At 39.1% G+C, this 13,946-nt stretch overlaps 2 protein-coding genes across 4 annotated transcripts in view; one reads left to right on the forward strand and one right to left on the reverse strand.

Moving 5' to 3' along the window:
* Positions 1–5,519, forward strand: part of LOC105452026 — an 8,269-nt gene extending 2,750 nt beyond the window's left edge. For all 3 annotated transcript variants that reach the window (XM_011692809.1, XM_011692808.1, XM_011692810.1), the window contains exons 4-7: positions 525–915; positions 1,862–1,984; positions 2,134–2,266; positions 3,476–5,519. In XM_011692809.1, coding sequence (XP_011691111.1) covers positions 525–915; positions 1,862–1,984; positions 2,134–2,266; positions 3,476–3,524 — 696 coding nt within the window. In that variant the 3' untranslated portion in view covers positions 3,525–5,519. The remainder of the gene's footprint in view (positions 1–524; positions 916–1,861; positions 1,985–2,133; positions 2,267–3,475) is intronic.
* Positions 5,520–5,734: 215 nt separating this feature from the next.
* The window catches only part of LOC105452113 (methyltransferase-like protein 9), a 50,726-nt gene continuing 42,514 nt past the window's right edge, over positions 5,735–13,946 (reverse strand). The window contains exons 3-4 of the mRNA XM_011692968.1: positions 11,365–11,577; positions 5,735–7,658 (exon numbers count right to left, since the gene is read on the reverse strand). Of these exons, the coding sequence (XP_011691270.1) occupies positions 7,202–7,658; positions 11,365–11,577 (670 nt within the window). The 3' untranslated portion in view covers positions 5,735–7,201. The remainder of the gene's footprint in view (positions 7,659–11,364; positions 11,578–13,946) is intronic.

A 13,946-nucleotide genomic window follows, 5' to 3' on the forward strand; every position in this document is an offset into this window, starting at 1 on the left:
AATTTTTAAAATAATGGGAATTTAACCAAAATTTTACAGATTGTTCTTATATATGTTAAAAGACTTAAGACAAAAGCCGGAGTCGATTCAGTGAAGCAATCCAAAGTTATAAGGATTTTAATTTGAATTTTTAGGTTAGATTTGGCCATAGAATTCGAAAATTCTCAGGAAAAATGCAACAAAAACATTTCTGCGCTCTAGTTCTGAATAAATGATAACATTCTGCACAATCCTTATTACTCAAACTATATGAGAAGGGCATATTCGTCAAAATCAGTCCTTTAACTTTTTGCTACTATTGTAGCTACTAAACATCCTTAATTGTAATCTTATAAATATTTTTACAATTAAATTTTGACATTATAATTAAAAAAAGCATTTGAGATTAATAAATTTTGTGTACGTGTTTCGATATATGTAGATACATATTCAGTCATCTGGTACGTTTACCTTACATGCGCGAGTTTCTTTATTTTAATATTTTATTAAATGTCTAATTTATCTCTTCTTCTCTCTGTCTGCAGAGCCTAAGCAGCGCTAATCCGAATACACACATGGGAGGTGGATCCGCGGCGGATTTACCGGAGATGAGGGGTGCTGGCAATCAAATGAATCTTCAACGTCCCCCAAGCCGTCCGTCGTTAAATATTCCGCATCGGCCTGTGTCGCAGGAGAAGAAAGTGCCATCCGGCAAGCAACATTACGAATCTCTGATACCTAATATACCGATCTCCGATCACAAGCTGACGGACTTTCTACGCAGCAATCTGGATAACTTGGACAATCTCACTTCCCTCGGTTTAGGAAACCTACAAGGATTAGGAAACGCCAATAAGGACCTGTTGGCGCTGCACAACGGCGCATGGCCTTTAGAGGGTGAAAAGGGATCCCGGTCATCGTCTTCAAATTCGGAAGGTGATTCAGAACTTGCAATATATGCGCGACAAATTAAGAAATATAAATAAGAATACACGCATCTCTCGATTTACGCGGTTTTCTTACGCGATAAATACAGGATGGGTACTCAAATTTTGTAAAAGAATTCACTGAAAATTCCCGGGTTTCCCAGGAATTTTATTCAAAATTCCAGGTAAGATTAAAGAATTTCTCAATGTAGCTTTAAAATAAATTATACACTAAAAGTTTTAATTTAACTTATGGAACTTGATGCGTGAAACAATTTAATCGTCTTATATGTACAATAGTTACATCTCCATATAAAATTTTTCGAACGTAACGAAAGATTTTGTATGGAGATGTAACTACATATGTGAAGATTAAATTGTTTCACGCACCAAGTTCTACGTTATTAGACTCTTAATGCCTGATTTATTATTTCCGGATTATCGTTTTTTTAGATTAAAGAGTCTTTATATAGTATATGTCAATTTTTAAATAAATTAACTTTTAATATCAGGGGCCTTCGATATGAGGCCACGTTTACTTTCTAAAGGGATAAAATTAAATTTAAAAGTAAAGTTCAAAAAATTTCCCTGAGTACCAAGTAAAATTCCATAAGAATCCATGATTTTCAAGGATAAAAATGAAATTCCCTGAGAATTCCAGGTTTTCCCGGTAGTACCCACTCTGAAATAATCCCATCGTTTACTTTCATTACTATTGTTTCTGCGCAAATATATAAAATATTTTTGTAACGCACACAGGCTTTCTTCTTACAAATATATATATATTTTTTGTATTAGCTAACTCCATTCACGCAATTCTCAATCGCGTAAAAACAAAACCACGTGAAACGAATAGTCCGCGTAAATCGAGGGATCAGAATCAAAAAACATGCTTCTTAAGTATATATATTTTTTTAACGTTTTTAAAATCATTCTAATGTATCTTGCTGTCTCAGGTGGCCAAGAGAAGATTGTGCGTGCTTTCGCAGAAGTGATGAAGAACATGGCAAGGATGAAAGCTTGCGTACGGCCAGCAATGTGCAAGCCGTACGGCAAACAATCCGAGGCTCTGCAAAAAAGTAACGACTCTCAATTTTATCAACTGTCTTTCGTTTTTTTTTCCTTTTTCTTTCCATATGAATTTATTGTGCTGTGAAATTTTAGCATCGATGCATTCTTTCTCAAAGTAGCGCGCAATGATTTTCACGTTGCTCATTCCCATTTGCAGCACTGGTCGATACAATACAGCTTGTACAATCGTTGAGAAGCTTCTTGCCGCCTCCGCATATACCGGTCTCGAGCTGGAAAAATGAAGATAAACATCGATTAGATCACACCGGTACCCCCTACCTGTCATCGTTGTAAGTAACTTTATTTAATCTTCTGACTACTATCTTTAAAGCGTTGTCTACAATGAGACTTAAAACTTAAGATTTAAGAAAATTAACTAATTATAGTCGATTATTCATCTCACGTGAGAAGAATAATCGATTGTGATTGGACAATTTTCTTGAATCTTAAGTTTTAAGTCTCATTGTAGATGCTTAAGGGGTTAGACCATCTTTGAGGTCTTAAAAGATGCCTAAGATTGGAATTTTTTTTCTGGATAAATAGATAACTTTATTAAAAATGTATTTAGAGAACATTATTGTATATATATAAGAAAATAAAAAATATTTTATTTTTTTTATGTCTAAAATGGCGACGCACTGGCCTACTTGCGGAATCCCTTTTTTTTCTGTCGCTTCAAATCGGTGTAACAAGATTCCAGGCATATGGTTTGACTTTGAACAAAATATAAAGAATTTTCATCATCTACATATTAAAGACTAATGAAGTACGTAGGGAGGTTTTTTCAAAATATTGATATTTCTTAAAATGGCAGCTATTTTAGGAAAAATGTGTATTTTTCGCCAGTACAAGTCTTTCTTCAAATAGCTGCCGTTTTGAGAAAAATCAATATTTTGAAAAACCCCTACGTACTTCATTAGTTCTCTAATATGTAGATAATGAAAATTCTTTGTGTATTGTTCAAGGTCAAATTGTGTACCTGGAATCCTGTACACCGATAGAAAAAAAAGGGATTTCGCAAGTGTAGGCCAGTGCGCCGCCATTTTGAATACAAGAAAAATAAAAAAACATTTTTTTTACTTTTTTATATATGTACAATAATGTCCTCTAAGCAGATTTTAAATAAGGTTATTCATTTACCCACAAAAAAATCCTTAACTTTAGATATCGTTTTAAAACTCTTAAAAGTGGTATAAAAAATGTCTTTTTAAGGGCATGTTCACACGGACCACTAGTGCCACAAAAAAAAAGTATCAATCCGTTCACACACTGTGGTATACTTCGTAGAGAAACGCTACGGACTCGTTCAGACGAGCCACTTTTATTTCTTGGCACGATTCGGAAATCTTTTTTCGGATTCGTAACGCTTTTCCGTAGCGCCATGAAGTGGCTCATGTAAACGCGCCCTAATTTTATTATTAACATATATTTCTACTGTTATACTATCATTTCTACTATCATATATATTCTTTTATAGTATTTTTTTTTTTTTTTTACAGAAAAGCTGGCGCGATGGAAGAATTATGCGAGCAGCGTAAGTTAGACTAACCGTCGTCTTCGCTTTACTCGCGACAGACCAAGTTTCGTCTTTTTGCGCTCTATGATGTTCTAGTCACAAGATGTTTATTGATTAGCTGGGTGTTTCGTATCTAAACAACCCGATGGATTGCTCAAAAAAAAGTTGTTGGCGTTTAGGACTTCAAATACTAAGAGACAAAATGAGTCATGCGTGGACTGTGATAAACGTGGGTAGCGAGAAACAAAGAAGAAAAAAAAAAGATTTATATGTAGGACTAAACTCACACACCGCGTCATCTTAGGGATTCGTACTAGCTTTATTTCATCGCTGTAATACGCTGATTTCGTATTGTCATTGTCTCTCGACCTGCCTATGGGGCTTATTCGGCAAATAATCTATCGATTAATCCCCACACACGATTACCGAAAGCCCAACGACTGAGTTACGATTATATGTGTATAAATTGCATAAATAATATTCGATACGAATAGCATTTATATTTACTGTTTGTCGATTTAATAATTTGCCGTTTGTGTTCCAATAATTACTACCTGATTAATAATATGTAAGGCTTTTCTATATAAATTCTGTATAAAACTGTTATGTAGAGAGAGAGGGAGAGATGTGTAAAGCTTAAGTCAAAATGAGAAGCAAAGACTAAATTGATTTGGTACAAAAGCTTTTTGCTATTAATTGATTGCCTAGGAGGGCAAGGTTGACAACTTTCTCGATTATTGAACTCGTGTTACTTTGTTTCACATGTTTTAACTTGTTTGTTGAGTATATAGTATATTCCTTAAAGTAGAACTTTGAATTAAACGTGGACCGAGTTATTCGATTAGCGAGAAATAATTGTATGTGTTCAATTTATGTGTGCAATTTATATGTACGCGTGTATACGTGTACATATATAAATTGTATATGTTGTATAGGGCGTGCAGTTCATTCAATGCCACGAACGTTTCGAAGCATTCGAACGGACCAGTCGGAAGAAAGAATCTCATTTCTTTGATTGGCCGAACAAGAGATGTTTCGAGGGAAGCGTTTGCAGCATCGAGTGAACCGTGTGGCCGTATATGCACATTTCCTTTAAAAAGATTTATATATTTTATGCGTTATTATTTATTTTTAAGGAGAGGAACATATATCATTGTTACTTCTAGTGCCGTTTCGCTGCGACAGGCATGCGTTACAAGTGTTAAAAAAAAAAAAGGATTTGTAATAAGCTCCATGGGCAGTACGTATATGCGGTGTGCACGTGAAAAGGGAATCATTGGTCAATTCATATAGGTATTTTTTAAGAAAGCAAATTATTTCCTAATATATTATAACGTAGAAAGGGAAAAAGAACGAAATTGTTATGTCATTAGGAGAGGGCTCTCAGAGGGGCGGGGGAGGGGGAGGGCGAGGGGAGTGTGATTTGCACTGACGCTCAAAGACTTCATCGTGCACTAAGTATTATTACGCGCAGAAACGTTTTTACTCTCGCGAGAGAGGGAAAAACTTGCGAATCAGAGGATCCCCGCGTTTGTGTGATCTCGAAAAAGATCGAGAAGAAAAACGCGCTTCCTCGAAGTATAAAACGGCATATCGTAAACGGGAGTTGCGGGAGTAAAAACCGTTTCCTACTCGGTTGTTATACGCGCAATGTAAGCGGTATGATAATGAAATGTTTTTCTCCTTCTTTCTCGGATAGTGTAAAGTTACACAAGGCGCTCCGCGTCGTCGTCGTCTTTGGATGTAAGCGATAAATGCCGTGTATGTAATCGCGCGCGCGCGGGGCACTCGAGAATGCGTGGGCTCTGTTTTTTTTTTTCGTGGGCTGTGTGTATGCGTGCGTGTGCATGTGCACGTATATCTGCGAGAATGCGAAACGTTTTTGGCTATCAAATAGCAAAATTTTATATGAATGCGCGTATGTTGAAGATGTCTTTCTATACATGTATCTGTTATCATTTACTACACGTAACTACTCTCATGCAGCGAATGTGCCGATCGATTACCAATTAGGAGTCGGATCCACGTGTGATTTGAAGGACCGTGCGCGAATTTCCTTTCTTTCGGTTCTCGTTCTTTTCCTTTTTTTTTTCATTTCTCGACAAATTATCGCTCTCCTTCAAATGTCGTTTTCCCTCTTTCGTTCCTGCATTATATTATGTTTCGTTTGTCCTACGTTTCTATTGCGTTTGAAAATGGGAGGCATGCGGAGATGTGATGATAAATTAACAAGTCTGAGGAATAATTCTCGACAGTTGTTTATTTGTTTTTTTTTCTCTCTTCACGGATATATCGTAGCTGTTTAAACGAATGCTGATCCGGCTTCTATAGACTGCATTTTTGTTGACATACATATATAATATATATTATATATATATTGACAAGAAGGCTGCTGCAATATGGTTCATAATTCGACGATAACTTGTTGCACACCAAAGTGTATTTCCAATAACTAGGTGGACTTATTTCTTATAATATTACGTATTATTATTATTATTAAAAAAAAAGAGAAAATGCAAACGCAACGTCGTTTGAATTTCTCCGATCGGTCGGGGTCCGCGTGATCAAATGCAATTTTTAAGCATATCCATGACTAAGTCGTTGCAACATATGCCAAATAGAGAAAAGCGAGCGCGGAAACAGAGTCTGAGAGACGGGAGAAAAGAGAGTCGATCAAATATATATACCAAAAATATAGAATCTCGAAATGTGTGACACGTTTGGGAGAGCCGCGTCCGAGATAAAATCTTACCTTATCGATTTGAACACGACATTAGCGCAATCGTTTTTCGAGATACAACGAGGAGAGTTTGTGCGTTTAGTTCATTTTTTTTTTTTTTTTTTTTTTTTTTAAGCAACTTGCAGCGCTGCAGTGCAGTCTCTTTAATTCTTCGCTTTACGTTCGTTGTTGACATTTCGTTAATTCGAAATAGCGTCGTTATATAGTTTGTATGTTCTAGATTGTATTACCCTTAAGAGTCTAAACATGTTTCGTTTTCCATTAATTCGTTTTTGCGATTTTTATCACTGCAGTCGCTGCAACTGTGTCGCCGCGTGATGTGTGCATTAGTTTAACACTCTCCTTCGTATACCGTCCGTTAATTTCTACTAGTTTTAGATAATTAGCAAGATGAGATTTGATTCTGGAAGGGGACGTGCTCTCGAACGGAGCGAATCGAGCACATCAAGAGAAAAGGGGGAAGGGGGGAGGGTGCGGGTGGGGGGAAAAAGGCAGAAAAGGGACAAGATACAGATTTCGTTTCCGGATCTCGTTATACTCTCGCGCGCCATATCTATACCATAGAAGACCGTGTACATGTTTCCGCACCGAATTCGACAGTAAGATGATAAACGATTATAAAATGCGCACCGTTCCGCGATCCGTCGTTCCCTTTTTAAAACTCGGATCGCTAAATCGATATTCGTACACCAAAAAACGCTAACCGCTGTGTCTGCACATTAAGCTCGTCGTCGCTTGCCAGTATTGCTCTTCTGTATTCTCGCATAATTCTAACTCATGACAGCAATTATTAAAGTTTTTACAAGTGTGAAAGACACGTCATCTCGTCTCTCTTCTTTTCCCCTTCCCTCTATAGTTAGGCATCCCCCTCCCCTCCCCCCTCCGTTAGGCATCCCGTCACCTTCCCCGTAAATACACTGTACACCGGTCCCGGCCGCTCGCGGCGTCGCGAGTTCTCTCCCCAGCGAGTTAAAAGTTCCTCCGCAGCGAAACACCGTCGTTTACGTCGGCGAACTCGCAGGAACGTGTACTAACTGGCTGCGCCTCCAGCACGAAGATCACGTCGTCCAGGAAGTAGTACGACTGTCCCAGATCGCCCTCGCACAGGTACGGCAGTTTGCTCCAGACGAGGCATCGCAGACCCACCGGGGCGAAGACCCGGTCGATCAGACCCGCTATCTGTATCTCGAGGCCGTTCCCTCGCACCGGCAGGTACTCCGACGGTTTGTGATTACCCCGCTCGCCGACCTCGACGTACGGGCTGAACGGCAGCACCAGGGCGACGATCAGCCTGCCGCCGGGAGCCAGCGAGGTCCTCAGTAGCCTCAGCAGCGTGTTCGGACGGTCGCAACGATCGAGGAGGTTTAGGCAGAGGATGACGTTGTAAGGGCCGGCTTCCTGGTGCCACCTCTCCACGTCGAGTACTCTGCGAAGTAAATGAACAGCTAAACGGCACGTTTTCTGTATATCTTATTATGCTACATTATTCGGATATATTTGAAGTTCTTCTAGCGTTCTATAACACGTTCTACATTCTTTTTTATTTTACTTTTGTTTTTAAGAGAAAATGTACATGAAAAGAAAAACACATTGCATCAATTTAGTTAACAACAGTGTGTAATGGAAAATAATCTCATCAATTCAATAATAACATTCAATATAATAACAATGAAATAAAAACGTTATGCTCTTATTCTAACAAAATGTTATTTGTTTTATTATAATACTGTTATTAAACGAGAATAAGATTATTCTCATGAATTAAAACTAGTGTTAGCTAATGATATATATAATTTTAATTATCTAATTAGGATATAATTTTTAAAACAATTAATATAATATATATAATTTTTTCCTTTATATTAAATGTAAATGTAAAAAAAGATATAAAAAATGTTTGATGATAGAGATTCGCGCATTAAAGATTCTTTGCGTTAGTGACAATTCAAAATTAACTTTTTAATCAACTTGACTTTAATTTGATAAATGAACTTAAGGGGTCCCTTTACCCCTTAAAATGATACCTAAGTTTAGGATTTTTTTGTGGGTAAATAGATAACTTTATTTAAAAGCTGTTTAGATGACATTGTTGTACATAATACATATATAAGAATCCAAAAAAATATTTTTATATTTTTTTTTATGCATAATATGGCGGCGCAATGGCCTACTTGCGAATCCATTTTTTCTGTTTTTTCAAATCGGTGTACAGGATTCCAGGCACACGGTTTGCTCTTGAACAAAACACAAAAAATTTTCATTATCTACATATTAAAGACTAGAGACGTACGTAGGGATTTTTGTTTAATATAGATTTTTCTCGAAATGGCAGCTATTTTACGAAAGTTCGTATTTTGTTCAATACAAGTCTTTCGTAAATAGCTGCCATTTTGAGAAAAATCAATATTTTGAAAAATCCCTACGTACGTCTCTAGTCTTTAACATGTTGATAATGAAAATTCTTTATGTTTTGTTCAAGGCCAAACCGTGTGCCTGGAATCCTGTACATCGAAAGAAAAAAAAAGGATTCCGCAAGTGTAGGCCAGTGCGCCGCCGTTTTGGATATAAGAAAAATAAAAAAATATTTGTTTGGTTTCTTATATACGTACAATAATGTCCTCTAAGCAGATTTTAAATAAACTTATCCATTTACCCACAAAATATTCCAAACTTAAGGTATCATTTTAAAACCTCAGGGGTGGTGAGACCCGTTAACAGATCTCGGTCCGTTTTTTAGAATCATTTTCCCATTGCCAATCCATGTTATGCATTATATTTATTTAAAAAAATCAATAAGTTTCTCTCAGAAGAAGAATTTCGGTGACAATTCGAGTTTTACAAAACGTCGCGAGAGTTCACAAGTCCGCACGTGGCGAAAGCCGTAATTGAAATTTCTCTCCTTGGCAAAAAAACAATTTTTTTTTTTTATTTTTTTAGAAACGCCAGGTCGAGGAACAGAAACTATGGGAACATCGGCTAATTTTACCGCGGAGTGGATACGGCGCGGGATCGGTACCCGTAGAGATCGTCGGGAGTTGTATAAAACGAGTTACGGGGTTCGTCGCGCCCCACGGACGCTCATTTAAAATTCGAGTGGCGACCCCGGCGCTCAGAAAGAGAGAGAGAGAGAGAGAGAGAGAGAGAGAGAGAGAGAGAGAGAGAAAGAAAGAAAGAGAAGCGGCGTACTCATCGGGGCGGCGACGGGCGTTCCGATAGTGTGGCGTCCGCGCTCCGATCTCCCTCCCCCCTCCCCCGCTCTCACACTCTTTCTCTCTCTCGACGTGTGTAAAATCACCGTAAACTTCTACTCCAATCAATTCGGCGCAATAAACTTGTTAGTGGCGCATCGTGTTGAGAATATTACGTATCGACACGAGCGTCGACAAGTGCCGCTTTACGCGTCGTCCGCGGCGCGGCCACCACCGGGCCCGGCCCCGGCCGGCCGGCGCGAACGACGCGCGACCGGGATTCTGGCCGGCCCCCCGGCCGATCAATTATCTTATCTCACTTTATAATGAAGCCCACGTTTTTGAGATAACCGTAATAACACCGCTCGCGATGATGTGGCCCCCTCAATTCGCCCGGGAACGGCGCGCATAATTACGCGCGCGCTTATATATTATCGGGGGATCCGTATCGAGTAACCGCGAACCGCCGCGTACTCTCTCTTTCTCTCTCTCTTCGGCCGATCTCTTATTGATCGGATTCGCGGCCACGTCTTGATTTGCATAAATTCGATACCTTCCTTTTTCTCGGCGTGTCTAACGAATTTAATCGCCGTCTTCATAGATATTAACTGCAGGAGACAATTATCCGGTTGATCCGATAAAACGAGGCGGATCCAGAGAGTTGTTCTGGGAGGGGGGGGGGGAGCAGTATGACGAAATGTGGATATCTAGTTATTATTGTCGTTAATATTATTTTTAATATTTTTTATTATTAAAAAAAAATTAACTAAACATTATTTAGTCTCGAATAATCGCTGATAATTTTTTTCCTCAATTCATTTTAAACCGACTTTTTCCAATAAACGAAATTTGTTTGGAGAGTTCGGGGGTGGAGGAGCAATCGCCCCCTCCACCCCCCTCCCTGTATCCGCCACTGAAACGAGGAGGAAAAGTCGCGCGGAAAAATGGATGTCGGGAGATTTTCTTTTTCACGACGGAAATTCCTAAACAATCGAAGATCGCTCGATAATCCATGAGAGTGGAGGTATAAAGACTTTAAGTAAATAATTTCCACGGGATTGCGCAAATGTCAAAGGGGGAAGGTCGTGAATGCGGCGCTTTAAGCTGGTGATGAGGATAAAATACGTTATACCGTGCGCGCGCGCGAATCTACGGAGCGTGTGCGTCGTTCGGTTACGAGAAAATGTAAATGCACATGCACGTTTCAAGGAGCGAAGATTCCAACCGCCCACCTTTGGCCGCACGTATTCGATTCAAAGAATGTAATCTGTTTCGCGTTCTCGCATACGCGAGACTCCGTCGCGCTCTCCTCGCAAGGGAGCTCTCTGCCGTTTGAAAAATTTCCCCGCCCAGCGCGGAGGATTCCGCGGTCGGAATATTCAGCTCGAGATCGCCTTTGCATAAGCGCACACAATGACCGCAATAAACGCTTGATTTCGGAAATATTCTCGTTTTCCGATTACGAATATGCTGATTTTAGGCGAATTAAGTTACACGTCGTGCATTTTATATACATGTATATATGAATTCCAGATGCTCGCTAAAAATAGTAAAGAGAAAATATATACTTGCAGAAATCGGACGAGCTTTTGAAACCATTGCAGTCTTGGCATTTTAGAAATTAAAATGGATTAAAATTCTCTATTATATTCGTGAAAATTTGTACAGGGGAAAAAAATGATGATGCATTAACAGCGTCAGATCTAATTGGAAATGATCTTGTGAGTTCAATATTGAGGCAAATAGATTTTATTTAAACAAGAGCACGTCGTAGCAAGATTAGTTCCAAGTAGGCTAATGCCAAACCAAATTATTTTCAAGTAGAAATAGAGACTAATGTTGTTGATACATCATTTTTTTTTTTAGTCATGTGTATCATGTTAAAAGTGTCGATCGTATGGAAGATAATAAAGGAAGCGCTGCCGCTTGACGAAATTTACATACGTGAACTTTCTCTTCGCCAGGGCCCACCTCATGGGGGGTGAGATATCCGTGGCGTACACCTTCTCGAAGAGATGCGCCACGTGGGCGGTGGTTGCGCCATCACCTGCCCCGAGGTCCACCAAGGAATGCCAGGGACCCGTGAAGCCGCTCGCGTTCATTAGCTTTTGAAATTGCTCGCTGGAGAACACGTGCATGGAACCGCGGCCCAGCAGTCTGCGATAGTACAAAAGGAGAACTTTTTCATTATTGAATTAAAATCGGCGCAATTCAGAGTGAGCTGTTAACATTTTTCCTTTATCTTTGAATTCTTCTTCGTGTAATTATTCATATTCAGGCATTTTCAAAGCTATATATAATTAAAGTATTTATACACGGAGAGAATTTTATTTCAAAATTTCAAAATCCTGAAAATCCTGTTAATCGTGAGGCAACATAGTTTTCGACGAATTTTGTATGTGATTTCCACTATTATTTTTTTAGTATACTGAACATTTTAGTAAAATTTAATTAAATTTAGTATATTAAAAATTACTAAAACTTTAATATATATTACAACAAATTTATTGTAGTGCACAATAAAAAAAACAGAGAATCACATAAAATTTGTCGAAATACTATGTTGTCCGATAATTAACATGATTTTGAGGATCAATTTTAAAAGGAAATTCTTTCCGTGTATAATTAAAATCTAAACACAAAGATAACAAGAATAATAGATACGTAATTTCGTGATAATTTTTGATAATAAATAATGTCAATAGATTAAAAATCCTAAATCAATGTTCTTGCCGTTTAAATAGAATGTGTCAAATTAAAATTATTTCTGTAATTTTAAAGTAATCCTTATATCATCATGTGTTTTGTTAAAGGATTAAAGTCTTGGAAAAGAGTAAATTCTATATGATCTAGTTTGATCAGATCGACAATGTGTTTCAGAAAGAGGCTCTTTGAAATAATTGCTAAATCTGTTCGCGGTATTTATAGATTTCAAGCTTGTGAGAGAATTAACGTGTATAACAAGTCGTGTACAAGTTGATGCGATATAAGCCCGCTCGACGAAGGCCGTGCTACCAGCGTTATCATTAAGCGCTTTTACTGCATATTACTGGCCGATAATGCATCTTCATTTCGCCATGAAACTTTACGAGCTCGAGCACGGGCTTAATTAGGCTCGTTACAAGGCGCATAATCGCCGCGTGTCCCCGTTTACATTCCGTCCGTGCAATTTTATCGGAAAGCAATATGCTCGAAAAGGTATAGAAGGGGCGGAAAAAGCCGAAGATTATCGGATCCTATCCGTGTATCGCGTCGCGCAATCAATAACGTAAGTATCAAAAGTGATTCCCTCTAACTGAAAGACGTATGATTATTTGGAAGTCATCAATGTAACAGAGGGTAAGTTCGTGTCTAAGTGAAAAGACGCTCCAATTTGATGTACAGATGATTTGCGTCTTTCGAGAGATAAAAACCGGTCGAGCACCTTGGATTCATACTTAAATTTGTTAATACAGAATTCCAATCGAATTAAATTTATCCAAATTTGTATATATATCACTTATTTCTTCGGATTGATTTACTCGTTGCTTTTTTACTAGCATATTTAGGTCTACAAATATTTCTTCAGTCGCTAATTTTCTAACAACATACATTCTATAAATTATATACTTTTCTCTAAAAAAAAATATATATATATATATATGTATATAATTTTATAAAAATAGAAATTATACAATATTTTTTTTTGTCAGAAGACTATAATAGCACGTCAGTTGTTAGTAAAAAAAACAAAAGTATCTTGTAAATCAGGCCTCATGATCTTTTGCTTTTCGAGTACAAATGTATACAGGGGGGGAGGAGAAGAAGGACATGTCCCGATCTTGCGGTTCTTCCCTATCTATCGATCGATCCAACGAATGAACGAGCACCTGCATATAGAAATCGAATCCCCGAGGCATCTCCGCGGCAGCAGGTTGCCCCGCGGAATTCGTCGATGTCATCTGGGATAAAGGGGGAGGGAGATGAAAGAGAAAGAGAGAGAGAGAGAGAGAAAGTGTGTGTAAGAGCGCGGAGCAGGGGGGGCACCACAGCTCGCTTCCACCCCTATCCCTCGACTTCTCCTCCGTGTGCGGAGGCATCACGAGGGAAAAAGGGGCGGGTTCATTTGAAAATACCAGAGTCGTCGCCGGCGTTGCGCCGCGCACGGCGATCCATCAATGCCGCGGAACGCGGGATTTTGATCGTGAATTCGGTTACCCCACCGGCGTTATAAATAAGGCGATGGTGGTCCGCGCGCGGAGAGCCGGGTCCCCCCCCCCGCCTCCCTCTCTCCCCCGCTTCCTTTCCTCGTCCGTTTCCGATTCTGCCTCCCTCCGCATCCTCCTCCCCCCTCCTCACCCCCTTTTTCTTTTCCTCTTTCGCTTTCCTCTTGCCCTCTTCCGCGCCGCTTCTTTCGGCCGCTATGGCCGGTGCCATCAATTAACGAGCACCTCCTGGCCCCATTGAATAATAAACAAGAATAAGAGGGAGAGATGAAAGAGGAGACGCGAGAGAGAGAGAGCGTCGCGGGAGGAACAGAGACCGGG

The sequence above is a fragment of the Wasmannia auropunctata genome, unplaced genomic scaffold (genome assembly GCF_000956235.1).
Source record: "Wasmannia auropunctata unplaced genomic scaffold, wasmannia.A_1.0 LD336038.1, whole genome shotgun sequence".
NCBI lineage: Eukaryota > Metazoa > Arthropoda > Insecta > Hymenoptera > Formicidae > Wasmannia > Wasmannia auropunctata.